Raw genomic sequence first — 27,403 nt, 5'->3', positions numbered from 1 at the left:
TTGTGGTCATTTCCAGTTCTTCCATTTTGCAATGTTAAAATATTATATTAAAAAAACTACACTGAAAACCATCACTCTGTGGCTAATTAAAGCTCTCTAAGACTTCAACATGCTAAAATTAAGGCTGTCCACGCAACCTTTAATGCATCCCACTGAGGTTACCACTTGGGGGTTTTTTCACCCATCACTTCAGAAACATGATAGATTTGTTCCACATAGAAGCACTGGTCTCTTGGCAGGGAAAAGTATCCAGCAGAACCCCTCTGCCGTATTTGCTTCAGGAAGGTTCATAGGGAATGAGGCAGAGACTCAAGTCTCCTGGTTAGAACAATAAAAAGCAGACAAGGAGGACCAGATTCCACCTCTGATGCTATGTTCCAGTTCTTGTGATTCAGAAAGAGCCAGTCATGAAAAGAAAGAAGATAAATCTCTAAGTGGGATCCTGACATGGTATGTGCACAGAAGGAAATTGTAGACGACAGGAAACGTGCTCAAACACTCCAAGTGCTGCTACTCTGAAACCGGGGCCCCAACCATCTCTCAGGGGTATGATCTAGTGGACAATTTCTTTTGGACTGTACATAATTCAACTCCAGATGAGAGGAGTAGCACCATCCCATCACTTCGCAAGGACTGCGTCAAGATAGGTGAATCGGTATTTCTGAATATTCAAGGCCACTGGAGATGAATTCCAAAGGAAAATATGTTAAGAAATTGAGAATATTACCTTTACAACAGCAGGTAATAAACAAAATATTGAGTAAAACACTCACAAAAGATAGTTGCTTTCAGACTTAGTACTGTCAACATGTGACCTAGGGACCCCAGTGGAAAAAAAGAGGACCGTGTGGTTATACAGCCATGGGCTACAATAATGTCTTGCCCTCACTGACATTTCAGTCCTTTGCATGCCCATCACAAGGAACTTCTTTTAAATACTGTGTGTGCATGTGAAATTCTAAATTAATTGAAGACATCTGTGAAGTTTAATTCCTGTGCTGCAGCTCATGTCTTTGAGATACCTGCTCCTCTGAGATTCTGAGATATCATTTTGAGTAGAAGAAGGAAACCATATGACAAAACCACTGCAAACTGAGGGCAGAGGATCTTAAACAGAGAAAGCATTACAAGAAAAATTAGCAGAAAGGAAAGGTGTAAAATGCCTAGGGATGGAAAGACAAATTACAAAAAGGAGTAAAATAAGAGGGATTGGAAAGAGAATAAACCAAAGATGGAAACATGACCAAGAGAAGGCGGGAGATGATGCCAGCAAGAGAAAATGAGGCAAAGAAACAATCAAGCCAGGGGGGTTTGGGATATGCTCACAACAACAAAGTAGGAAAGAGAAATATAAAGGTGAATTAGAGGGCAAAAAAACCCAAAAAACTCCAATGAAGTTGGTTGATGATGAGGATGTCTTCCTTCCCAAGAGAGCTCACAATAAATACTCAGTCACAGAAGAACTGTGAACTTCAATTTTATACTGGCAAGAACATGACTTATTGTAGAAGTTGCAAAGACAGTGCCAAAGAGGGAGTTTGCTGAGCTAAAAGGTGGCAGCCAGTCCTTCCAGAATGACACTGGCACTTCCTCATTTACAACTTCATTCCAGAGACTGACAATTAATCAACAAACAAAGGATGTATCTGTACAAAATGCTGTGTTGTTTTTTTTTTTTCCTAGAGAAGGAATCTGTTTCTGAAAATGAATTTTTGCATGCTACTTCTATATTTTTTTATAAATCAAATAAACTGCTTCCTTCAAAAATAAACTACTTGAGTGATTATTCATACTTATGAGGAGGAAAGTAAAATCTGACCTTAAATAGCAAATCTCAAATTTGCATTTTCCTAGCAAAAATGAACACATTAGCCTACTTGCTCTTCAGAAGCTAAGAGTGGAGCAAAGATGGTAAGCATACCAAGTACCCCCAGGTAATCTTCTGCAGTCATAATTCAGGCAAATTTCTCACTGACTCTTACTAGACAAAACCTTTTACACAATGTAGGGAGTCGACCCTGGCCAGGTCAACCTGCAGCCCTTGAGGGCAGGCCTGTATAAAAACGAAACAGTGGCCCACAGTTGTAACAATTATTTTACATTTACTTGTGCTGATCAGGTAGAAAGACACACAGGGGATACATTCATTATTATTATTATTATTATATACATAGGTTTCACTTTTTGATCTGTTACAAAAAAAAAAAAATCAGTATTGCAGAGTTCTTATATTCAAAACCATATTAATTTGAAACCACTGTCCCATCAATTTTCCTCTAGTTAATTACAGGTTTAATTACAGCTAATGAAGACTAATGTGGTATCTTCTGCAGTTTCAACAGCTTCATATTTTAACTTTGATGCAGTGCTGTCATTGAAAAGCTTCAGCTTTTGAGTTCTTCAAAACAGTGCAATATGAAGTGCAGCAGACAGTGAAATAATTTTCCTACTTAATAAGGTCAGGCCCTGTAGTATTTTTGAGATAAATTCCATTTGTAACGTTGTGCAACAGATTATCTGTGGCACAAACTGCCATTAGTCTCTCAACCCTCACTGAAAGGACACGGGAGATCACAAGTGCCTACCTGCCATATGTGACTTTGTGCATCTATCCTGAAGAGCTTTGTCTCCAAAAAAAGGAGAATATCTACTTCCACAAAGGTCCTTCAGGCCTATTGAACTAATAGGTGCTCTGTAAAATGGTTTTAATTTGAAATTATTCAAATCAACCTGTACAGGAACATAGGAAATGCCATTTTGGGTCAGACCAGTCAGCTGAGTAGTGGAGTACACCGTCTCTGACAGAGCCAAATACAAACCTTTCAGATGTCTTAAAACCCCCCATACATAAAACTTTGGATAATCTGCTTATGGTAATTTTTTTCTTACTCCAAAGCCTGAAGATTTATTTATCTTAAAAATATTCTGTCTGAAGTAATACTATCTATGTTATTTTCCATATTTATACTAAAAAAAATTCCTTCTTCAGATTCCCATTTCTTTTACTAATTCTAAATGTGCTGCTTTTTCAACATCCTAGTAACAATATTGCAGTAAACTAAAATCTAACCCTTCACATTTTTTCAATGCCTTTTTGCATAGAAATATTACATAAATCCATGTGATAACTGAAATGCACGATTTACAGACCAACCAAAGTTTTGGAATTTTAAGGTTTCTAAGAATAAAATGTGTCTTCTAAGTGTAGAAGTAATAATTTTAGCAGTAATAATTTTAAACTATTATTACCAAAATAGTTTAAAATTATTTAATGGCAAAATAAATTGTAAGTCTAGGAAACTGTTTAAACTGTTTAAACTTGCTCAAAGAATGATTTGGTTGTCTCATACCTAATTAATGAGTGACTATATAAGATCATGGAGTAAAACCTATCAGAGGCTATTAAACACAGTGAAATATACACAATTTCTGCCTCAAAATGTTTTTAAAATGTCTTCAGAACCAAAAGCCAACAGTGTGCCAAAACTTCACTTAGACTGCACAGCCTAGAAAAAGGGTAGCAGGCCTTTATCCTAACCCAGATTTTTCAGTATCATCTCTGTTTAAGGATTTTAACAATCAAGATGGATTAAAAAAGACTTGTCAAGGTCTCTGATTGCCTACTTTGCATGAATCCATAAAATCTTTTCCAAAGAGAAGAAGGGAGCTGGCACATGTCTACATATAAAACTGAATCCCCTAAATGTGGTATTGCAGCAATGGCAATGTCTTCAGGAAACCTTACCTGCATAGACGATTCCATCACTGACACTACAGTTACAGCATCTTCCAAAGTCACAGTATCCCTAAACATCAACCGGGCGTGAGCTATCAAACATAAATGGGTGCAAGTGTTACCAAAGTCAAAAAACAATTTTTTGGTTTTTTTTACTACAAGGAACAAGATATTCAAATTTCTTCAGCCCTCAAACACTCATGCATGGGCATAACTTAAAAATAAATACAATTATTTTTATTTCAATGTCAATTTCAACAGAAACTGGAAGGATTCCTTTTTCTAGTGAACAATGGGGTATAATTTTCAAATTGCAGTTACAGTGACAGAATAAAGATGCTTAAAATTCTGCAGTTAAAAAATGTAAAGGGCTGGATATCACAACAGGGGTGATATGAAACATCCTTATCAACATAGGCATATGTGATCACCATAGAGTAAAAAATAAGGTCTAACTTTCATCGCAGGTCAGAAAAAAATTTATTCCTCTACCTGGTCTGTGTCAGAGATTTGGTATTATTTAAAATGCTTTTCTCTACAATAGCTTTATTTTTTCTTCATTCTCTTTCTTCGTTCAGCAGAATAAAAGTGATTTTTGTAAAGATTTATAATGCAAATAATTTACCACATGAAGCCTTTTTCCTAATTGGCCATGGAAGCACACTCAGTTCTTATTCAGCAATAGAAACAGACAGGTTAGTTAATACCATCTAAATAATACTTTGAAAGAAAAACATTCTACTAAAAGCCCCAATCTCATGAACTGATAAGAAGGGAAGAAACACTGAATGGGAAAATTACATGTGAATCTTGAAAAATTAGGAATGTCTTTTACTTAAATGGAGAATGTATTTCCCTCAAAATAGAGAACAAAACACAAATATCTAAAGTAGGAGGCGCTACACTTCCATTTATGCTTGCTATACAAAATAAACATCCTTTTAAATTCATCCTGAAAATATTGAGATGCCATTTTAAAAAATGAAACCATTTTACAAAATAAAATAAGCAGAGACTTATGGCTTCCTTCAAATTCATTTTTTATAAATGAAATATGACTTGAACTCAGAGTTGGAAATTTTTTAATTGTATGGCAAAATATGGGCTTGACAACTAATACTTCAGGAAACAAAAAATATGTTATCTTTTATGTGATATTCATTTCAGGATTATTAATACTTATTAAAAAATGCTTATTTTGTTATATTAATTTCAGAGCAGAAGCAAATATTTGCCTCAAATAGAACCAAGTAAATCCTGAGATTCCCTCTCATAAAGACACATAATTTCTGAGATTTTTCTCTTGAATGTGACTTCTTCCAGAGGTTTTAATATTTATTATATACATAAGAATGTCAACATTAAAACTGGTTTTGACAGTCTGAATGAAACATCCTTTCTCACACTCAAAATCTCCAACCCCGAGGTTCTTTAGATGAGGAGGATAAAACAAAATCATACAAGAATCGCCTCTCCCTACCTCCACAGAAAAGCTGCTGCTCTGCTTACTGGCTATAATTATACTGTTCTATTCCTTTCATAAAGGTTAATTGTTAGCCTAAAAACAGAAATGCCAAGGCCTTACCTTCTGCAAGGCGTATCAGGCTCTCCAGCAGGCGGATGGTGGTGCGGGCAGCGTTCCTGCAGTCACTCTGACGCTGCATCTGATAGTAGCGAACAAGGATCAGGTTGCTCTCATCAGACAATTTTGGCTGTATGCTTTTTATAAGGCAGAAGTAGGTCTTCATCCTTTCCATGCTCCACAGCTTCTCTGCTTTGCTTGGGCAGCCTGCATTACAACACCCTTGTCAGTAATTCTATAACAGCAGACATCAAGCTTCTTCCTAAGAACTCCTGCTAAACAGACAGCTGACTATGAAAAATACATTACTGTACTTCTGGGGCACACTGTCTGTCTGTCTGTACACCAGTCCTCAAGGACTTGGTCAGATTCCAGTGCAGAATTTTATACACCATCCAATCCCTCCCATATCATAATCCACAGTAAAGCCTCCAGTAATTTCTAGAGAACTGCTGTCAGCCTCACTGCCCACCAGAGGGTACAGGCAGTGCCAAGTGCTCAGCAGCTCCTTAAAATGAAAGATGCTACATGACTGTATGCACCTCCTCTGGCTGTTTTACCTACTCTGTTGGAGCCAAGAGCTACCTGCCATATTCTGAACATTTTTCCAAATATTTTGGAAAGGAAAGGAAGTTAGCTGAAGAAGCTCCCTCTAACCACTTCTGTAAAGGGGATTGAAGCCATGTTCCATGATGGGGATGGGGAAGGGGCTGGTCAGAATCAAATCACGCTGCCTTCCCTCATTCCAGAGCACAAACTCCACATGGGGAATGCTATTGCTCATTCTTTGAGCCCTGCAACACATGCATCTCTGAGCTGTTCTGCCTGAATCAAGTTTCTGATTAATAGAAAGTACAATTGCAAGGCATGTAGGACCTGCAGATCAAACACCGTAAAGGTGTGAGATGGAAACAATCCTCTTACTGAGCTGCCTGGGCTGAAATCTCTTCTAAATGATCCCAGAGTAAAAGTAGAGGGTTCTCAGCTCACCCCTCTTAATTAATTAGTGATCTACTTGAAGAACAACCATGCAGCAGAAAACCACCATGACAAAAATATAAACACTGATTAATTTGAAAGATTCAAGAATAGCAAACTAAAAAATGGAGAAAAATAAAAAAACAAACCAAAAAAACTCCAAACAAACAAGCAACAAAACCAGAAACCAACCAACCAAAAAAAAACCCCAAAACCCACCCCACAAAAACCTCAACCCAGCCTTCTGATTTAAAAAGACTACTCTTACCTTTATTTTGCAAGATGAAGGATGAAATTATGTGGTCCCATTCCTCATTCTTTGTATCTAACAATACTAAAACCAGGTCAAATCTGCTCAGCAGGGGACTGCCAAGAGCTATGTTGACAGAGACAGACTCATTGGGGTCATAATGGCCTTTAGGGTTTGTTGCTGCCAGGATGGTTGTCCTCGTGCTAAGCTTGCACACCAAGCTAGAGAAAGGTATGGTGAACATTATGGTTGAATTAAATTGGATAGGGAAAAGGATTCCAAAGCTTTTAAAAACTTTTGTGGTTTTATCCTATAAAGAGCCCATCTTATCTTGAAAGACCATAAGAGCTAAACAATGTACACAATTATTGTATTAATATATTTATTATATGTACAGCATTTTTCAATCAGAGAATAGCAACTAGACAGACAGTGATCTGGATACCAAAAGGCACCAACCAACATTGCCACAAATAATCTCTGTGTACAGCTAGATCCTTAAATAGTGAAAACCAACACTACTTTTCAGAAATAAATATTGCATTGCAGGATTGTACAATATACTAACACTTCTGAATGCTGGAAAGCAACACTTTTGCTTAATTCATATTTTAAGAGAGCAAAATAAAATGTGACTGAATGTATGTTTTGTTCCTGTGTATAAACAAAAATATGAATCCAAGTTAGCAGTGATGGCAGCCAGTTGGTATGTTTCAGCATACCAACTGAAACAGCCATTTTCTAGTCTTAACCATGATGTCCTAGCATGTGCTTGTAGATGTGGGGAGAGATTATTTTTACTCTAGTAGTCCAAATGCACTCCTTTTGGGTAAGGCAGCAGCAGAAGCATTCTAACTTTGGTTTGTCACTGAGCTATTTCTAGCCAGCTCCTGAGTAACTGCTGCCTCACGTCCAAAGTTCTTCTGTAACTGGGAGGAAGGACCACAGATCTTCCACTAGCTTATACCCAACAGGAAAAAAAACTTATTCTCCCATGCACCAAAATAAGTCCTAAATTAACAAGGGGCTTAACCTATGTGTGCTAAGTTACTATTCAAAAAATCCTCATTATATGTAGTCCTTAAAAGTGAGCAACTGGGCATCTATGTGCAAGTTAGCAAACTGTGTTTCAGTCTATCAAATCCAAACAACTGCAACAAGGAACTCAGCTGAAATATGTCCCTGCCTCACTAAGGAGACAGGACCATATTGATCCCAAGTATTTGTGCCCAGCTGGCAAAGGCTGGTAGTTACCCAGGTGAGAGCAACATGACCCTGAGATTAGCTCAGTTGGTAAGAGCAGGGTGCTAAAAGCACCAAAGTTGTGGGTTTAATCCCCACACAGGCCATTCACTTAAGAATTGGATTAGATTATTCTTGTGGGTTCCTTTCAACTCAGAATATTATGTGATTATTTGTCTGCTGTCTGATGAGGAGGATGGAGATGCTCACAACAAGGGAAGGATATGATCACTTCGAGGAGCCAAGATGTGACTGGAGCAAGAACTGAGTGGAAGGTGATGAGAAGGAATGTGGAAAAGGTGATGCCTTTTGAGTAGCAGAGATTTCAGAAATACCAGCCAGGAAATAATTTGGGCCTGAAAAAGAGCTGCAAATGACTGACAAATTGAAATATGAGCTCAAAGATCCAAGCGGTGGGCAGGAGTAGTGGGGGAGATAAAAAATTTGAACACACACTACTTTGAAAAAAGAAAGGGAGGAACTTAAAGTTACCAGGAGTTTATAGTTATGCCATACCCAACATACAAAATTCAGCAGCCTGGAAATATCCTGATGTGCTTTGGTTACCAAGCAATATTACCAGATTTTACAGGACAGGAGGACATAGCCTCAAGCTGTGCCAGGAGAGGTTCAGGTTGGACATCAGGAAGAATTTCTTCACTGAAAAAGTGGCTGCGCAGTGAGGTGGTGGAGTCATCATCCCTGAAGGTTCTCAAGAATTGACTGGACACAGCACTTAGTGCCACGGTCTAGTTGACAAGGTGGTGATCAGTCATAGGCTGGAGTTGATGAACTTTGAGGTCTTTTCCAAACTTAATGACTCTGTGATTTTGTGATTTTGGAAAAACAAAGCCCCACTTTCTGAGTTGCAACAAAAAAAGTCACAAAGCTTCTCATTTCACATAGGATTATTCAACCACTTGCAAAAAAGGGCAAGAAAAAAGATGCAAAGTCTTTGTAGAAAACTGCCCTGGCCTGTAGCAGTAGATTGAAAACCCAGCAGTGAAGAGGGTATGTATTTATCATGATTGCTTGCAGCCCCTGGTCTAGGGCACTGTCCTATGAAATGCTGACTTGTCCAGTTTAGGAATATTGTTGACAACAAAACTATTGCATACAATGAAGAGAACAGATATGTTTAATCAGCATCCCTCCAACATGTAAGTACAAGAGAAAAATCTCATGTTGTTTTCTCACATGTGCCAACATGCCACTTACCCTGCCTTTGCAACACTGATGGTTTGTTGCTCCATTGCCTCATGGATACTGGTCCTGTCATGTTCCTTGATACTATTGAACTCATCAATGCAACAGAGGCCTCCATCTGCAAGCACCAGTGCTCCAGCTTCCAAATTCCACTCCCCAAATTCCTTCACAGCAGTCACTGTCAAACCTGAAGAGTCAAATACTTCAGTCAGTCTCTCCCTTAAAATGCAGGAGTAAACTTGAGTGAAAGAAAGGGGCCCAGCACAGTGGCTTGAGCCATGGACAGAGGGCAAACCAGCAGGAAAGCTCCATCATGTACTTCTACCATGTAATTGAACTCACTTTACAGCTACCAGCAAGCAATCTCATTAGTGCTGAGGTGGGTTAGGCTGGAGCTGTGGAGCAGATTCTGCTAAGCTTCCCATGCTTGGATTGTGACTTGTTTTAGAACTTTGTTAAATGAACAGAAGTGATTAGCATACAAAGACTAGATCTGGCAAATCATACTGAAAATTGGGGTAAAGACTGCAAAATTATGGAACAGACCCATTGTCCTGGGGTGACGTTATGATGCTTGTATCCCCATTCATCTGTTCTGTGCCTTTAAGACCAACTCTGAAGAGTGGAAGTTTTGAGTTTCTCTTATCAGGGACACAGAGACGAGCAGTACATAGGGCTGTTTTTCACTTCTTGCTTTCAGCTTGCTGCTTTGCTTGCTCTCTTTTCTGCTCTCGCTTCTGCTCTGCTTTGGCCTCTGCTTATTAGCTAGGTCTAGCTAAACAGTCCAAATTCCTTCCCGGACTGTTTCTCCTCTCCTGTTTCTGTGACCATCTCGAACCTGCTCCGGACTGGGACCTGGGAACACCGAAGGTTTGCACTGTTTTGGCCTGCAGCAGCTGCCCCAGCGCCGGAGGGACTGAGAACAGAGCAACAACCCCCGAAAGAGACTTTCTGATTTTGTCATCTTTCTCAGAGCGGTGTCATTGGGTATTGTTCATTTTGTGTGCTGGGGGGTGCTGTGCCTGAAATAAACAGGTTCTTTCCACCTCTCTCCAAGGAATTTTTTCCCAAACCGGTTGGGGGGAGGGGCTGTTTGGGTTTTGCTTTCTGGAGGGGCCCTCCTTTGCAGATTCTTTAACAAATTTGCCCTAAACCAGGACACCCATTCAGGTCCTACTCCACATCAGCTGCTAAAATGAACAGAAATTTTGGAGTTGCAAAGCAAAGCTTGGAAAAAAAAATATATATCAGTTGTCATTTAGCTCATGGCCCCAGAAAGTGGAGTCAAATTCTTCCCTTAAACTAAGGAAATTAAATTTCTTTATGAGTTTTTGGTTTCCTCTAAGCATTAAGCAAAAATGAAAATCCAAAGATGACCAAGGATGAAAAGGGGAAAGAAATAAAAAAATAAAAAGAAGAATTAAAAAAACATTGGGTGGATCGCTAGTCAAAACCCCTGCATAACTGTGGAAATGGCCACTCATTAGCGAATATGTGCAGCTCCCTCTAATCCTTCTATTCCCTATTTCCCCGCTTCTTCTCTATCTTTAGCCCTTCTTTTCCATTCCAGTGTTCAGCCCAAAATATCCTAGTAGTTGACAAGCTACTAAAATCTCCTGGAATTCTATGGCAAAACCTGCACAAGAATCACAGAATCACCATTTGGTTCAGGGCTACAAAGACCTTGTCATCACTGTGCAGCCCACCACAGTACCTATTTGTTTGCAATGACCAGCAAAAAGTTACTGGAATTAAACACTCCCTGATGATATAATATGTACTTCAAATTCTAATAAGGAATCTGCTCCACCACGTCCAATCTTTCTTGGTTTTCCTGGACTGTGTGCCGAACACCATGGGCAATCAATCACACTGCTGAGTTACAGAAACACAGAGTACCAGGCAGTACGAGAGCCTGGCTGCGCATTTATTTCTGAATATTCTGTGGTGGGGGTACACAAGGTGCACCCCCAGAGCCACAGGCACTTTCTGCTCTCCCCCCGAGCCGTGAGGGACATCAGTGGCTCTGCTGTGCTGTGTGTCTGTCACTGTCTCTGCAGTGTCACTCTGTGCATGGCAGCCATGAGATGGCCTCTGCTGCAGGCTCCTGCCACCACACAAGATGGCCTCCCCTGCTGCACTGCACACAGGGCCCTCTCACCGGCAATGCTGCTGTGCAGGTAAAATGTCCTGTCTTGTAGCACTTCAGGGCACATGAGCCTTCTACAAACAGAGGAAGGGGATGGCTTCCTGACAGGCATGCTTGCCTCCCTGCACAGCCCCTCTGGGGTGGCCTCTCCAGCAGCCGCCCCCAGGGCCCTGCAGACAGCCTGTCCCCCCCGGGGCACCCCCCAGCCAAGGCCACTGTACTCAGGGGCTCTATCCCAGCCAGACAGAGCAAGGTGCTCTATCCCAGCACGGATATCCCTTGCCAGTGGCCAAGAGGTCCCTGCCGTGGGCTGCAGGCTTGGCTCACGAGCCTGGTACCAGTGCCCAGCCCCACTGCCCTGAGCTGGGGGTGCTCCTGGCACCTGGGCACCACCAGCACCCAGCACAATCAGTACAGAAACAGGAAGACAAAAACTCACCAGACAAAGCATAACAAAAACCCAAAGGGCTGAAATGGACCCAAAACTGAAAGTGCTCCTGCACACATGGTGGAGCCCCACAGGCATGATGGTTTAGCCTGCAAGTGAATCACTGCTTTCTTTCACATTCTTCTTAGGGGATGCTGAAAGCTTAATGCACCTTTCTACTTGATTAGACTCGTTTTGTGCATTCGGACAGTAAAAGTGCTTGTTCTGGGAGGTGCTGGGAACAATTTCATCATGAGTGCTGGACTAAGAGTAGTTTTTCACTCTTCCCAAGCTGCCAGCATTGCAGTTGCTGTTTATACAATACTGCACAATCTTAGCATATAAAAAACCCACTTAGGATTCTTTTAAACACTTCTGAATCTTCCCTTTTATAAATAGGGTTAAATAAAACTTTAAGATGAGCTCTAGTTGCAAGCAGTTTTTTGTCTTGTTGAGATACAGTGCTTCTTTACCATTTTGCCTAAAGTGAATGGACAAAAGACTATGTTTTGTCCCTGTTCTACCCATGGTTCTAATTTAGTTATGACATTTTGCCCTACTATTCTTCCAGCCTCAACTTTCAGCTTAGGGCACTTTCCAAGCTGGATGTGGTCTTACATTGTTTACAACTTGTAGAGGATGAACACTTTGAAAGGAAATTACTTTCTTCTTCAGCTCATAGGGCTCACAACTTTAAATACAATACACTGACAAAAGATGCGTCTTCTATATATTAATCTAAACCTTATAAATTTTAATAAAAGTTATTGTGGTAAGCAGAATAAACACAGTCCCATAAGATATATGCCAGCAATTGAAATAAAGTTGCATCTTAGGACTTAATTTTGTCTTTTAAATAAAATCATTGCAAGGCAACAGTTTTCGAATTAAGGTAGAGTCCTCTTGGTCATGAATGGAGAGCTGATTAGTCGTAATAAGAGCTTTCCTCCTGATTTTCCCCTTGCCTGGATTTAATAAGATAAGAAGAAAAGAGATAAGCTCTCAGTCCTTTTCCGGGAAATCAGAGAAGCAGATGTTCCGCGCCTCCCTCAAGCTCGCCCGGATCCTCCCCCGCCCTGGCCCCGCCCCCTGCTCGGCCCCGCCCCCCGGCCCGTTGGCGGTTGCTGGCGGCCGTTGCCGGCGCGCGCCGGGCGGGGGCGCTGCGGCGGGGGCGGCGCGGGGCGGGCGCGCGCGGAGGCCGCTCTGGCCGCCGCTCGGTGCCCGCCGTGCCCGCGGAGGGAGGGCCCTCGCCCGGCGAGCGGCCAATCCGGGCGGGCGCTGGCGGCGAGCAGGGGCAGAATGGGCTGTAGTTGAGCGAAATAGGGAAAGCGGCGAACAGTGTGGAGCGTTCCCGGTGTAAATAAAAGGGGGGGAGAAAAAAAAAAAAAAAAAAGTTTGTGGAAGTCGCCGCCCTGCAGCCTCGCTCGGGCAGCGGCGCGGGGGCTTGTGCGGTGCGGGAGCCCGGCACGGAGGACTTTGGTGCGCGGCGTTAACACGCTCTGCCTATTGTTTGTGTTTTTTTCCAAAATATGGCAAAGGTTCAGGTGAACAATGTAGTGGTGTTGGATAATCCTTCTCCTTTCTACAATCCTTTCCAGTTCGAAATCACATTCGAGTGCATAGAGGACCTGTCTGAAGGTGAGTAGAATTTTTCTCCCCGATACGGATTTTGCAACCCGGGGCTCCGAGCTCGGGGCATTTAAGGCTTAAACTTTGCACAGGCCTGCGCCTACAATTTCACAGTCTCTCCACCTCGGCCGCATCGCCGTGCCGAGCCGAGGGGATGTGCCGGCCGGGCGAGGGGATGTGCCGCTCCCGCCGAGCCCGGCGCCGGGGAAAGTTGGCGGTGTCCGCCCGCTCTGGGCGCCGAGCCGGGCCCGCCGCCTCTCCCCGCCATCGGCGAGGCGGCGAGCTGCCTCAAGTTGCGAGGAACTTGTTAGAGTGGAGGTAGCCATGTTGCCAGCTTTGTGTGTGCGTGGGGGGAGCGAGCGGGAGACAGGAGGGTTGAACCGGGCTCGGCGGCCGCGCATCCCCGCGGGCACACGGGATGCTGCGTGTTTAGCCCCGGCGGTACTCGGAGCGCGGAAAACGCTCCGCGGGGATGCGTTTCGATGGCCTCGTGCTCCATTTTAATACTAAAAAAAAAAAAAAAAAAAAAAAAAAAAAAAAAAAAAAAAATTCACGGTGGGAGGCGGGGGCGGTTGACTGGCTGCCCCCGCATGCCGGCAGCAGGCAGCCGCGGTAGGTGCGCGGGGGTCGGGGGCACGGCTCGGAGGGGAGCGCTGGCTGCGGGAGCCCCCTCCGGGGGGGGAGGGGGCCGCCCGCCTGCCACTATTTTTGGAAGTCACTCGAAAGTTACCGGCAGCCGCCAGTGGGTGGGGGACGGCCCCGGCCTTGCCGCCCCACGGGGACCCCGGTCCTGAGCCGGGGCCGCCGCCGCGCTCCCGCCTTCCCCCCGAGTCGGGCGGGCCGCGAGCCGCCCTCGCCCCGGCCGCGCTCCGCAGCGCCGCCCCCCGGGCGGCCGCGGGACGCGCCCCGAGAGGCCGCGCGTCGCCCCGCGGGCGGGAATTTCGAACGGCTCCGGGCGAAGGAGGGAGTGCGGGCGCTCGTGCCCGCCGGCGGGCCGGGGAGCGGCCGCTGCCCCGAGAGCGGGAGGAGGCCGCCCGGCCGGGCTGCCTGTGCGCGGGAGAGGACACTCACTGCCCGGGCGGCACTCGGCGGAGCCCAGCGCCGCCTGCTCGCCAGAGAGCCCCGCGGGCGGAGGGCCCAGGGCAGGGCTGCGGAGAGGGGGAGTTGCGTGCTGTCCTGGCTGAGGTGCCATGGCAGGCTCGCTATCGCTGCGGCTTAGTCGCCTCACCCCGCCTGCCTCTGCAGCAGCGCGTACTCGTGCGTGCCGGCGGGATGGTGACAGCGCGGGAGGGAGGGAGGGACGGCCGCCGTGGCGGGAACTTCAGAGGAAGTCTCGCCTGAGCCAGGCTTTCCTCTAGGCCTCCTCAGCCTGTCTCCTGCCTTCCTGCAACTGACCGACACAGCGGCTGGAGCTGTGCTCCATGCCCCGCCACGTTGCTGGCTGGATCTCTCCGGGCAGCCTGCCCATCCGAGGGGCAGCACCGGACCCCCTCGGTGGCAGCTGCTATGGCAGGTGGCAGTGCCCCTGACAGGGGCTCTGTGCAACATGTTAGGCTTTTCCTTCATTTGTGCACAGCTGTATGTGATGTGCTCCTCACGCTCAGGACTTATGTTAAAGTTAATCCTGGACAGTCGTGATGAGAACAATTATAGATGGTCCAATGCAGAATTCTCAGCTCCTTTCCCCCGCCAACATGCAAGTTAAGACTATAGGATAAATTAGGGATGAGCACTGCTATCTTTCACATTTCAAAATAAGATTAAACACAGCCATTGTATACTTGATAAAAAGTCATTGCCTTAGCTTTCCTATGCTAATACATCTGTTTATTGTGTTGTTTTCAGCCTGTGCTCTGCAACACTGATCCTACAATTCAATTCATGAACTTCAGCTCTCTTTCTTATCAACATAATTAAATAACATTTAAAATTTATTTTTTAAAAGTCTAGGTTTAGTACTAAATACTTTGAGTTGTTTAGAACAAGTTATATATTGTTCTCCTAGAATAATGGCACAGGATGGTGTGGTAGTCTTAAGCAGTTTAGCCTAAAAGTCCTCACTTGTAAGTAGTAATTGGTCCTCAGATGAAGACAAGAAAGTTCCTTAATTATCCTGGATGAGTACCCTGCAACACTGACAACAGCTAATATTTCATGCTTAAAAGGTAACTAAAACCTCTGATACAGTACCTAGAAAACTGCTGTGTTGTACAGAGGAGTAAAATCCCTTCCCAAGCCCTGTTTATTGTGATAGTTAAGCCTGCAAAACCTGCACTAATGGTAAACAAAATAAGCAAGATGAATTCGCTAATGAGGAAAGAGTTCCAATCTTAAAGCAGTCAAGTTCTGTTTCAAGTGCTAATTTTTTTTCTATGCTTAAATTCCATTCCTGCATCCAGAAACCATGAGGCAGACCTTTGGATTTGCCGAGTGGACTAATCAAGTTAATGTAATAGCTTACAGGTTTGTGCTTTTGCAAAGGCAATCAGGGCATTGTTCACAGGGGGAAAAGAAGAAACACACCATGTAAGTTTTTAAGGTACAGTTCTGAAACACAGCTTAATTAAGAAGTGTTAGTTATAGATTTTTGTAATGGTGGTCTCTTTTTTTCCCCTTTTGTTTCAATAACCCCAAAATCTGTCTTGCAAGATTAGTTTCAGATGTGTGTATAATACTGTTTTTTTGAATCAAAAGGGAAGGTGAAAAGCTGACCCAGGAAGAGCTAATTTGGGTTAATTTGCAATTTCAACTTAAACATCTGTGGGGAAGAGGCTGAGTTAGAAAATACTGATTTGTAATAAATGTTGGTTTAGTGCATGCCTTTAAGAAGCAAAATGCTACACTGATTTTTTTTTTGTTTTTTGGTCTATAATTCAATTTCAGGATGTAGATAAGATCCAACATCACTGTCTTTAAGAATATGGTCTAGTCATGCTGTCACCATTTTATGTACTTTTATGTACTTCCCAGGTAACACAAGTGACATACGAAGGAAGGGCATACAGTTAGTGTGCCTGGAGCTTGCCCAGTGGGTTTCTTACTCAATTAACTACTTTCCATGATCTGTGTAATTTAAGCTGTGAGGTGTGTATGTGCAAGGTGGGAATTTTGGTTTTGGGAGGTTAGTCAGTATTCAAGGATGTGATGATTTATAGGCATCATCCCTCTACTGCAGCCATTCTGACAGACTTTGAGAAGATACTCAACACAGCTCCCCGTTAGTAAAAGGGTCCTGCTCTCTGCATGAACTTTGAAAATTAACCTCACTGTGAAAATAGAGGGGTTCCTGTGTGGTACATCTGACTAGAGAGAGAAAGTGGGATGATCTGTTTCATGAGGGTCAGGCATCAGTAAATTTTTCTGATGAAGACAGGTCCTTGTTATTTTAGGTTTGTTGCCAAAGAAGTAATTCTAGGCTATGCAAAATTGTAGATAGGCAAGAGCGGAAGACCCCCTAACTGTGATGACAAATAATCTCTGCTTTTTCTTCTTTTTTTATGTAGATTTGGAATGGAAAATAATTTATGTGGGTTCAGCTGAAAGTGAAGAGTATGATCAGGTGTTAGACTCTGTTTTAGTTGGACCTGTTCCTGCAGGCAGACACATGTTTGTATTTCAGGTAAGTTTGATTTAACCCTTTCTAAAAGTTGTGTTAATTTGATTAGGGACAACTGTATCAAACTAAGAGGCACTTGAAAAATAATGGTGAAAAAATGTTGCAGTGAGCCCCTGAGGTATGATATACCTTCCTTTAAAGTCTGTTCTTGAGCTTGTACTTCTTGCCTCTGATATTGCTTGTAATATTTTTTATTTGTGGTATCAATAATAACTGATAAAAGCACAGTTCCCATAGTTACTGATAATTTTAACCAGTCTGGTTCATAATCAGCAGTGCCAGGTGCCTGGTTTACACCAGCACCATCAGGCTCACCTCTTCTGCTCCTGGTAGCAGTTTCAGACAATCAGGAGCACTAGGTTAATGTACACAACAGCTTCAGAGGATCAGACCAACAAACTAATTGAAAAACTCAGCTGGAATAATCAAGACGTTTGTTTCTGTTTGGCAGAACACATGGTCAACTGTGCTGTTTGGCTAAGCATGCTAAATCATAACAAAATACAGTGATTTCTAAAATAAAGATAGAAATTCACTGGTAAATAGGAGGTACACAAGTGTGTAGGTCAAGACTGCAAAAACAAGTCTAGAACATGTGACAGTCTATAAAGTACTGCTGTTAATGCCAAAAGTTAATAAGGAATAACGAAGGAAAAGAAAATAGAGAAATAGCAACACTAAGATGACTTACTGGTCTAGACTTGTTTGTTTTAACTCAGTGAGAAGCAGGGGGGAAAACCTCAAGTGGACTTGCCTGAATTCTTACAGAAGCTTTCTTTTGTTTGGGATAACTTCTTTTGTGGTGGTGGGGTGTTTTTGTTAGTCTGTTTATTCAAAACTATAATTTTTATTAAAACTCATTTTCTCTATGAAGTACTATATTTATTTTTTGTAAACTGACAGCAAAATCCATTGGATAAGAAATCAGATAGAAACTGAGTATATCTTATTGTATAAGAACTCTGCTGTTTTCCCAAATAGTCTAAATTCACTTAACTAATGGCAAACGCATGCTGAAGTATGAGCATTAAAGAACACTGAAGTGCTGACTCCCTTATTTCTCATGGTTGCTGTAACTGATTTAAAATAATACTAACATTTGTGAGGCAATCCTGATTAATCCTGTAAGTTGCAGGAAGGGTAGTTTATTTGGCATTTTGTGGGTATTTGTTTGTTGATTCTGGGCCTTTTTGTTTTGGTTTTTTCCTTAAAGAACAGGCTTAAGGAATAGGATTAGACTGGGTGTTGCAGCATTTATTAACCACCCAAATCAGTGTTGAAACATTTCTGTTTGGTTTTGGAGCCAGGCCTAATTTTTCCACACTACAAATAAAGCAGATGTGTAACAAATGCATCATTGATTAACAGTTTTTCCATTATCAAGCCATTACAGCTTATGGCATTAATTGGTCCGAAATAGGTGATCCTCTATTGCTCTCAGAGGGGCTACCTTGTGTTTGTATGGTGGAAAATCAGCTGGCATTTACATTTCTAATTTGAAGATGCACTGTTCTCAATCAAAGGTCCAAAGATTCCTTGTTGATGGTGATGGGAAAGGAGCAAGAAGCAGGTGCCTAAAAAAGGCACGTTTTGGCTGTATGATTAGGCAGGTCTCAAATTAAATTTACTGGTCTTGCAGTTTCTGTAGAATGGACTTAGTAATTGTCTTGTGGTTATAAATGACACTACAGCTAAATCAGGAGGAGAAGTGTAGAGATTTTGCTTAGATTGGAATAGGTCCTATAAGAGATTCCATCTGTTAAAATATACTCTTTATTTCTTACGGAAGTATGGTTAGGTCTGAGTATATTACCCTTCAAAGGCTCTGGATTTCAGGTGAGGGTAGGACTCAGCACATGTGTACACAGGAAACCACCAAAACCCAAAGTGCTGCAAGAAGCCTTTGCTGATGACTGAAGCAATTTTATTCACCAAGCTGAAGCAGCCTGGGATACGGAGAAAACAAGCAAGGAAGGCAAGAATAGGGCAAAGCACAGAACTGCAGGAGGCATGTGACACAAAGAAAAGAGATTGTGTTCATGGGGAATAGCATAAGGAAAGGACCTTTGCAGAAGAGTATAAAATTTTCAGATCATCTGTTGTAGATTTTTCTTGATAGGAAAATGGCTGAAATAGCAACTAAAATGGAGTACCACACAGATAGATTACCGAGGATGACAAAAATACCTTAGATGAAAAAATTATGTGAAACAGGTTGTAAATTGAGCTTTACAGAAAGATGGACAATTAATGTGCTTTTCAGACTTAGAAAAGCAGCTTTTTGTTTAAACCCCCAAAGCATTACCTTTAAAAGGGTTTCAATAGTAAAGGCCCACAGCTTGGCCTGTTTGTTTCTAAATCCCAAGATATACATAGTGGAACCCGATTCCTTCTCAATTCTCTTGGGAATTTGTAATAAAATCACAGAAACTTTTTTGAGCATATAAGCACATAAATAATTTACTATCCTTAAGTGCACATATAACCTTTGCTACCTACTCTGCAGCAATAGCTATGAGAATAAATATCATGTGGTAAAGCAAGATAATTCAAGGCAACATGTGGGCTGATTTCATCAAATTCTTGAGTAATTTATAGCATAATTATGACATATTAAGACAGTGATTTTTATGCAAAAATTAATCTACTGCCTCTGCCCACCAAAATATCTGTTTGCAGGTAATCTGCTTATTTATCATTTGGTCATACCAAGCTCTTTTTTTCTGCCATCTGTGTATGATGTTTGGTTCCTGAGTAATTAAGGAGTTTGACAAAACTAGGAAGTTAAAAATCTGAAAAAACTGTTTTAAACAGTCTTCAGTGTCTTTTTCATGCAACAAAACGATGCTTGAGAGAGAAGTAGAATTAGAACAGAGTATTTCCTTGGGTTCAGAACTGTCATAAGATATTACACGACAGAAAATTACAATGGCAACCTGGAAGACTAAGATCCTACATCAGAATGGGAGTTGAGTTTAATGGGGAGGTAAACAGAATACGGTTCTTCTGTTGCCCATTACTGTGGAATTTAAAGTGATCAGATAGTTCTGGGCACTGTTAGAACAAGACTACTGAGTTAAAGTAATGATGTAAACTGTATTGGCAGTTCTTGTGATTTCCTCCAGCTTCTGCATTTTTTCTGTTTCTTGGCCATCTTTTCCATTCCCCTATGCTAGTTGTAAAGCCATTCAGTCATTTTCTATTTCCTTCAGGGCTGGAGGAAGAGGAGTTCTACCTGATTCCCTGGTTTCTTCTCCTCCCTTGGGTGTATTTCTACCCGAGAGGTCTGACTTATCTAATTCTTGTGCAAAGTGCCTACAGCTTCTCACAAAAAGCTAGACTGGTTTGAAGGCTTAAAATTGAAGTGGCAAAGATTAGATGCCAATGCTGCATGAGCAGCAGCTCCCAAATTTCACCATGCTGAAGCACGTAAATACTATAGAAAAGTAGGAATGAGAGGGACAACAGGCATTAATTCCATTCATCCTCTGTCATTAGGCAAGGTTTGTTACACCCAAACTATCTGAACACACGTTACTAATACCAGCTTGTTCTCACAACATGGGTGTTCACTGTTGACTTCAGATCTTCATGTGGAATTGTAAATATGAAGCTGTTTTACTATGCCTGTATTGCTGTTACTTTAAATCCTGCAGCAGAATCAGGCATCACATTTTATCAATAGATGTGGTGGTTAAGAGGCATTTTAAGGGACTGATGTGAGCCACATTTTATGATGCAAATTTTATTGATAAGTAACTGTAGAGCCATGGTAAGTAAGCACACCGAGGAAGATTGTATCAGTTGCATATTAATTAGGTTTGCCTACTGGTAGAAAATGTTCAGGTGTCTTGGATGATGCAGGTATCTGCATAAATTTTAATGAATATGGGTATTAGGAATGAAACCAGAGAAAGTTGTTAATTCCTTTCCTAGAAATCTGTGGAACAGCTCAAACCTTACCATAGCCCATCCCTTTTCTTGCTGAACTATAATTTGCAGTCTGTAGTTTTAAGGATATAGTCTTCTTAAGAGCACACATACAGACCAGTTCAACCTTGAGGGTGTATGAGAAAATAATCTTGCTCTACTCAATTATCAAGATGGGCTGGAGAACTGTGGCACTGTAGAACTGGAGTGATGTTGGTAGCCCTGTGTGAACAGTGGTTCAGCTGATCATTTAAAAGGACTTTTGGATCAAACCTGGTCATTTGCCCATGAAAAATGTCAGCAAACAATCTTACTGTATTCCAATTCTGTCGTTGGAGGATGGTGTTCTAAATCTAGAGTTGATGTTGTGAAAGCAGTATATTTTCTGGTTAACTTGAACAATTTTAAATATAGTCACTACTTAGCTGCTGAAACACACTACTTGAGAGTCCCCTGCTAGGTAGGCATGTGCTATCAATTTTAATTTATCTTTCCCTTTCACATTCAGGCTGATGCACCTAACCCAGGGCTTATTCCAGATGCAGATGCAGTAGGTGTAACAGTTGTGCTAATTACATGCACTTACCGAGGTCAAGAATTTATTAGAGTCGGCTACTATGTAAACAATGAATACACTGAAACAGAACTGAGAGAGAATCCACCAGTAAAGCCAGATTTTTCTAAGGTAAGGCATGTTTTGTTTTAGTCACGTGTCAGAGGTATGCTTATAGAAAAAGGTGTTTAAGAAACAAACCTAAGCCCCAAGTGGTTTCATTAAGTGCATGGAATGAGGCATCAATAATGGAAAATACCTGGGGGGACAGACTGCAAGTGCCATGTAGTTGTCACAAATTTAGTGAATACTGAGAGACCATCAAAAATTTCCACCATCCTGAAGACTTGGCTGTACTTTCACACTGACTGTGAAATAAACCATTGGATTTATTCCCACCTGCACTACTGTTTATAAAATGGCTGTGTTCTTCAGAAAAACATGTTTTTCTAAGCTCATCAACCATCACAATGTTTTTTCTAATCCAGCAACCTGGAACTAAGTTGTAGATATTTATTTACTACAGTTGTTACTCAGGTGTTCTAGGGTCAGAGCTACAGTTTCTGCAAAACTTTAACAAACAAATTGAGGAAGAAATTAAGTGTAAAATGAGAGAACATGGGTAGCCTGGTTGGATCATTATCTGATAAATGTCTAATTTGACAAAGGAAATATAAAGTTATAAAAACATCTATCCTTCATGGTAGTAATTAAACCAGGACTAGAATTAAAAGATTAAATTAAATAGTATGTTTTTCTATGCTTAACTTTATTTTCAGTGATCAGGTACTAAAAAAAATTACTGAAAATTGTAGTAAAGTTTGAGGATTCCTAAACTTTGCATATGTTCCTTTCTTCTTTATTTCTTTCACTTAAAACATAACTTATTTGTTATGTTGGTTGCCAATGCCAAAATGGTGACTCCCTTTAAACGCTTGAATTTAGAATGCCTAGAAGTACTTATCTTCATTCTCTGTTTATATAAAAAGCTAACTTTGCTGCTATGGAAGAGAACAGCACAAGGTATCATATGTTTGTATAGAGTCCTTAATGTGACTTGGGGAAAAAATGGAAGTGCACAAGTAGAAGGTTATTAAAGTGATTGATTAATTATTGTGCAATAAGCTCTACCAGCTTCTAAAAAATAAGTAGTCTTTTTAGTTAGTGTAAAGGGTCAGGAAATACTTAATGAGAGTATACTTTCTTGGAGAATAAAATGGACAAAGCAAACCTTTCCTGTGATCAGTCTGAAATACCATAGTGAGTGTCCATTGGCTCTAAGTTGCCATCCTCCAGGTAAGAATATAAAGAATATATACTCTTTCGCCCCTTTTCAAAATAAGGAAAAAAATCAGCTTCTTTTTTTTTTTTTTTTTTTTTTTGCTGGATACATAAACAAATGCCACATGTTTTCAAAAGAAAATGAAGGCCAGCCATGAGAATAAGATAGATGACTAATCATGTCCACTGCCACAGTGTTAGTATTTTCCAAATATAAATGTTTTTATTTTAAAACTTTAGTTGATAAATCCTCTTAGTGAAATCAGTCTGAAGTTTGGTAGTTTAAGGATAAGGTTGTACTTTTAAATGAAGATGAGAAGTTGATGGAATTGATAGGTATTGCAAATACCATCAAGTTGATGCAAAATTTGATGAAGTACTGTGGTTTGCAAAATCCTTGTGGGGGTAGAAGTTATTTGCTTTACTAAAAGCTGGATAAAATAATAAACACTTGCACTTTACTTGTGGATCTCTTTCACAGCCTTGACCTTGCAGAACAGTTAAAACACTCTTGAGAAAGTGGTTATTTTGCTGAGGAGAATATTAGAGAAAATAATAAGTGGTGTACTGTAAGCACATTTCTGATCCATAGGTAGTAGCTATAGATTCACATTGATGTGAATTCCCTTTTTAAACAAACTGTTAAGCAAACAAGGCTATAGGGACTAAAAGGAAAAAGATCTATATGCATATGAACTCCAGTTTTAGATATGCACATTACAATCCATATATTTTCTTCTTTCCCAGCTTCAAAGGAATATTTTGGCATCTAATCCCAGAGTCACAAGATTCCACATTAATTGGGAGGACAACACTGAAAAACTGGAAGATGCAGAGAGCAGTAACCCAAATCTACAGTCCTTGCTTTCCACAGATGCATTACCTTCAGCATCAAAGGGGTGGTCAACATCAGAAAATTCACTAAATGTTATGTTAGAATCTCATATGGACTGCATGTGACTAACCACCATCCTTTTGGTACTGTATATGTGTTAAACTGTAAAAACAACCAGAACTATTTCCCTCAAATTCCATAAGTACATAGTTGAAGCAATGTGAAGAACTTGTTTTAAAACATCCTGTAGAAAGTTTATAAAAAAAAAAAAAAAAAACAGAAAAAACCCAACAAACAAACAGTATTTGAGCAGATTGTGAAATATAAATACAACTATTTTTAAGTAATTGCCTTTTTTTTCTAATGTGTTATTCTATGTGGTCTAAACCAAACCTGATTAAAGTATATGTATTCTCTCCCCTCCCCCCTTACTTTGTAAGCACTATTAAAAGCAAAAAAAAGTTTAAAAGTTAAAGCATTCAGGCAAAATGAAGGAATAGTGCCATGTCCTTGTCTCTGCTATCCAGATTGCCAAATATAAAGTGCCCTTTAATAGCATCTTAAGAACAAAATTGTCATTAGATGAAGTGCAAAGAAAGAAAGAATCTCTTAATAACAAAGTCCAAAAATGTCCTTTTGCTCTGAAAGCAGACAGCACAGTATAATTTTAGGTGCAAGCTTCTTTTCCTTTCAAGGCACATACTTGTTACTTAATGCCTGCAATTTGAGATTTACCATCTGCTATCTTGGATTTTAGGATTTTTTTTTTTAATCTCTTGCTGCTACTGTTTAGTCAAACTATGGTTTTGTTCAGGACAGTGTTTCAAGTGAATTGGGGTGAGTACCTCAGGACAGAGCCCTTTTTCAGGAACCCTAATAGCATACACAGGTGGTTGAAAGGATGCAAGCAATTACTGGAAGATTGTAAGCCTCAAAAGCAATAGTGTGAATATCCCAAATATGCTCTTCTGTAAGATTATTATGGATTACTACTGGTTAGTGTGTTTGTTTTCAGGCATGCTTTATCGTAGTCTTTTTCAGTAGTAGTAAGGAGTTTGGGTGTTTTCTTTCATTTTTTTGAAACACCTGGAATTTTAAACTTCTCTGTTTTCTCTCTAGCCTTTAAGGCAATCCCATTTACTGGTATGAACCCTGTTGTGGCAGGCATGAGACACTCAAGAATACATTACTTGCCTTGAAGCTTTTGCAGTGAGACATCCCTATTACCTGAGGCATCCTTGAAGATAAAAGGAACTAAGCAGTAACCTGTCAAGACTTAAACCATTATTATGACACTTAAGAATTTAGTTATTCCTTCCAATCCTCATTAGCCTTATTTATATTTATTGTGCCTGTATGTGCATTTAAATTGTTATCTGTCATGCCAGGTTACAGGAATATAGTTCTATTTACTAGTCACTGCCCAAATTATGAACCTTTGTAGGTTCTGGGCCCTTCAAAAAAAGACAGATTTCATGATGATTGACAGTGTAGCTCTGAATTAAATACAGAATGCTTGCTGTTCTCTTTCTGCATTCTCTAATGGGATGAAGATGTCCCAGACAGTGCTTCTGTCTTCCCACATCATTAGTGAAATTGTCTGCATTTCAAATGTGTGGTTCTGAAACTGGAAAGGAATGACCTGATCTGAATGTTTTTTGTGTATGGAAACTCAGCAGTACCCATCTAGGGTGGATGAATGAATTAATGAAATCCATTAATCTTTGGAGGCCTAGTTCTGATATGTGCTCTTAACAATATCTAATTGTTTAAAGTGATAACCAAAAATCTAAAAATATTAACACTCATTGGTAGGACTTAACACAACTGGTTCTGTGAACTAGCATTTACTTCACTTGAGGGCTGAAATTCCATGAACCTTATCTTTGATTTTCAATTATATTGCAACTTTTAGGCCTGCAGTGACATTTTGAGATTTTTCATGCACTTTATGTTCTATTTATAAGTCTATTTAGGATAGCTCATAAATGTAAGCATGTAAATAACTTAGTTATCTGCTGAAGGACTGACAGGCTTGTGAAGTCTGCCTCAAATTAAGGCTACTGTAGTAGTATCTCAAACTCTTGCCTTTATTGAATATTCAAATGAAAATGTGATCCAAGTACAAGCTGTAACCAGAGCCCATCCCACTGCTAGCATGAAGGCTTTTTAGAAGCATATGCCACAAAGCAATGGAAGCAAACCATTATTGCTGCTACTGCAAAACCAACTACAAAATTTAGGCAGCAAAATGATGCCACCCAGCAAACCAATTAATTTAGAGGAATGGAAAAGTGAAGCTCTGTTGTCAGTCTAAAAAGTTTAAGAAGTCATTCGTGCATGAGAACTTGTGTGCAATAAACTTCAGGCTTGACTGTGGTTGGATGCTGCAGTAAAGTTTGGCACCACCTTACCTGATATACTCATGTGGCTTGGATAGCACTGACCCACCAACAGCAGGAAAAATAATGCTGTGCTTGGTGAAAATTGGTGACAAACAACCCTACCTCATGAACTTTGCAAGATAAATGGCATTTCTGTGGTTTTTGAGAGGCTGGGTCCCTCAGGTCTTCGCAACTTTGGCAGATCTTAGCAATCCATACACCCTGCCTTCTGAGCATTGCATTTCCTGACAAAATCACGTTCCAGAGACAAAGAATTTGAGGAACCAACTTCCAGTCCCCCAGAGACTTCAGGCAATATCACAGCACAAACTTACTGGTATTAAAAGATAGAATGCATGTAGGGCATCTGTAAAGACTTGTCCCTGATCTCTGAACATTTTAAAACAGCAGGTCTATGCACAGCCAACCAGTGCTGACATCACAGCATTACAATTTCAAGGTTGAAGATGTTTTCACTTTGCCACTAACTTTTACTTGAAGAGGCCACCAAGATGCAAAGCAATGCTACAGATTCTGCTGACAGGACTGGTGATGTATCTCACTGTGTTTTCATCTGAGGCAGGCAGACCATTACATGACTGTCATTCGTTATTAATGTACAAAGAAGTAAATGGATCAGACAAGGTAACATGGATGAAAAATGTGTGTGGTTTTCATGTCTAGCTTGGAAAAAAGGTCTCCCTCAGCTTATAGTCACTGATTTATTCAGGCATCACCTTCAATCTGAATTACTATGACACTTCAATTTGAAGGAGGCAAAATGGTTCTTCCAGCTCCATCAAAATAGAGACTACTGAAATTTCATCTTTCCAGTAGCTTTACAAAGCTCCACTGAAAAAGCCAACACTACCTACCAATCTTCAACAATGAAGCAACTTGGAGCTTTACTACAATAACCACAGTGTATGGCTTACCAGACACTCTGTATTCATGAGATGGGAGTGACAAAGTCACAAAGAACTCTGGTGATCTGACGGTCCATTATCTTTTTTGCAGTGCCTCAGCTGCTGGTTTTCTGGAAGTCAGCTCACACTGAAAGGTAGCCACTTGTAGCTAGATTGATTGTCTACTGACATCTGAAAATGTTGGTAGGAAGGAAAAGGGAAAAACCCCAAACGTGCTATGCACGTATACTCCGGGCAAATCCTCATTTATCAGGGACAGAAAAGGGCAAAGTTAAATCTGGCCTCTGTCTGGACAGCTGCAGAACCTTCATGTACCTAACTACTCTATTCCTTATGCATCTGCAAGAGTACAGATGATGTAATTTACTTTGAGAGCCACAGAAGTTTGGTCAGGAGATGATGGGTTAATTGTTGCTGTGGTTGCTGGCTGGGGGGCTCTGCTAAGTGCCAGCCGGGAAGATGCAGCAAAACTGACAACTGCGTGTAAGGGCTGGCAGTGTGTGTGGAACTCTTCTTCCTAGGCACTCCCATTTCTGTTTCCAGTTACGCTTCTGCTTCTTAAAAGTTGGTTTTGTACTGTGTGATATGACAGCAGTGCTGGAGAAGATAGATGGAGAGCTTTTCCTTTAATTTTTGGTCTGGGCGAAAATGATACAAGGAAGAGCCAGCTGGAGGCACT

General features: G+C 41.0%; 2 protein-coding genes across 2 annotated transcripts in view; one reads left to right on the top strand and one right to left on the bottom strand.

The window, feature by feature from the left end:
- Positions 1-27,403, bottom strand: part of MCM9 (minichromosome maintenance 9 homologous recombination repair factor) — a 48,542-nt gene that overhangs the window by 5,234 nt on the left and 15,905 nt on the right. Inside the window, exons 7-10 of the mRNA XM_054280216.1 lie at positions 9,007-9,181; positions 6,565-6,767; positions 5,322-5,525; positions 3,746-3,828 (exon numbers count right to left, since the gene is read on the bottom strand). Of these exons, the coding sequence (XP_054136191.1) occupies positions 3,746-3,828; positions 5,322-5,525; positions 6,565-6,767; positions 9,007-9,181 (665 nt within the window). The remainder of the gene's footprint in view (positions 1-3,745; positions 3,829-5,321; positions 5,526-6,564; positions 6,768-9,006; positions 9,182-27,403) is intronic.
- ASF1A (anti-silencing function 1A histone chaperone) lies at positions 12,801-27,362 on the top strand. The gene is made up of 4 exons (XM_054280220.1): positions 12,801-13,208; positions 16,703-16,818; positions 21,254-21,430; positions 23,327-27,362. The coding sequence occupies exons 1-4, from the start codon at positions 13,100-13,102 to the stop codon at positions 23,537-23,539; spliced, it is 615 nt and encodes a 204-aa protein (XP_054136195.1). The 5' UTR covers positions 12,801-13,099; the 3' UTR covers positions 23,540-27,362.

This window comes from Melozone crissalis, unplaced genomic scaffold (genome assembly GCF_028551555.1).
Source record: "Melozone crissalis strain CALT ecotype California unplaced genomic scaffold, PUWL_Pcris_2 ptg000027l_1, whole genome shotgun sequence".
In the NCBI taxonomy this organism is placed as follows: Eukaryota; Metazoa; Chordata; class Aves; order Passeriformes; family Passerellidae; genus Melozone; species Melozone crissalis.
This window is presented reverse-complemented; position numbering and strand designations above follow the sequence as displayed.

Excerpts from the sequence above, each read along its gene's own strand:
- ASF1A (XM_054280220.1), top strand. The coding sequence starts at position 13,100 with ATGGCAAAGGTTCAGGTGAACAATGTAGTGGTGTTGGATAATCCTTCT. Across the intron at positions 13,209-16,702 it reads CATAGAGGACCTGTCTGAAG|ATTTGGAATGGAAAATAATT; the intron begins GTGAGTAGAATT and ends TTTTTTATGTAG. Across the intron at positions 16,819-21,253 it reads GACACATGTTTGTATTTCAG|GCTGATGCACCTAACCCAGG; the intron begins GTAAGTTTGATT and ends TTTCACATTCAG.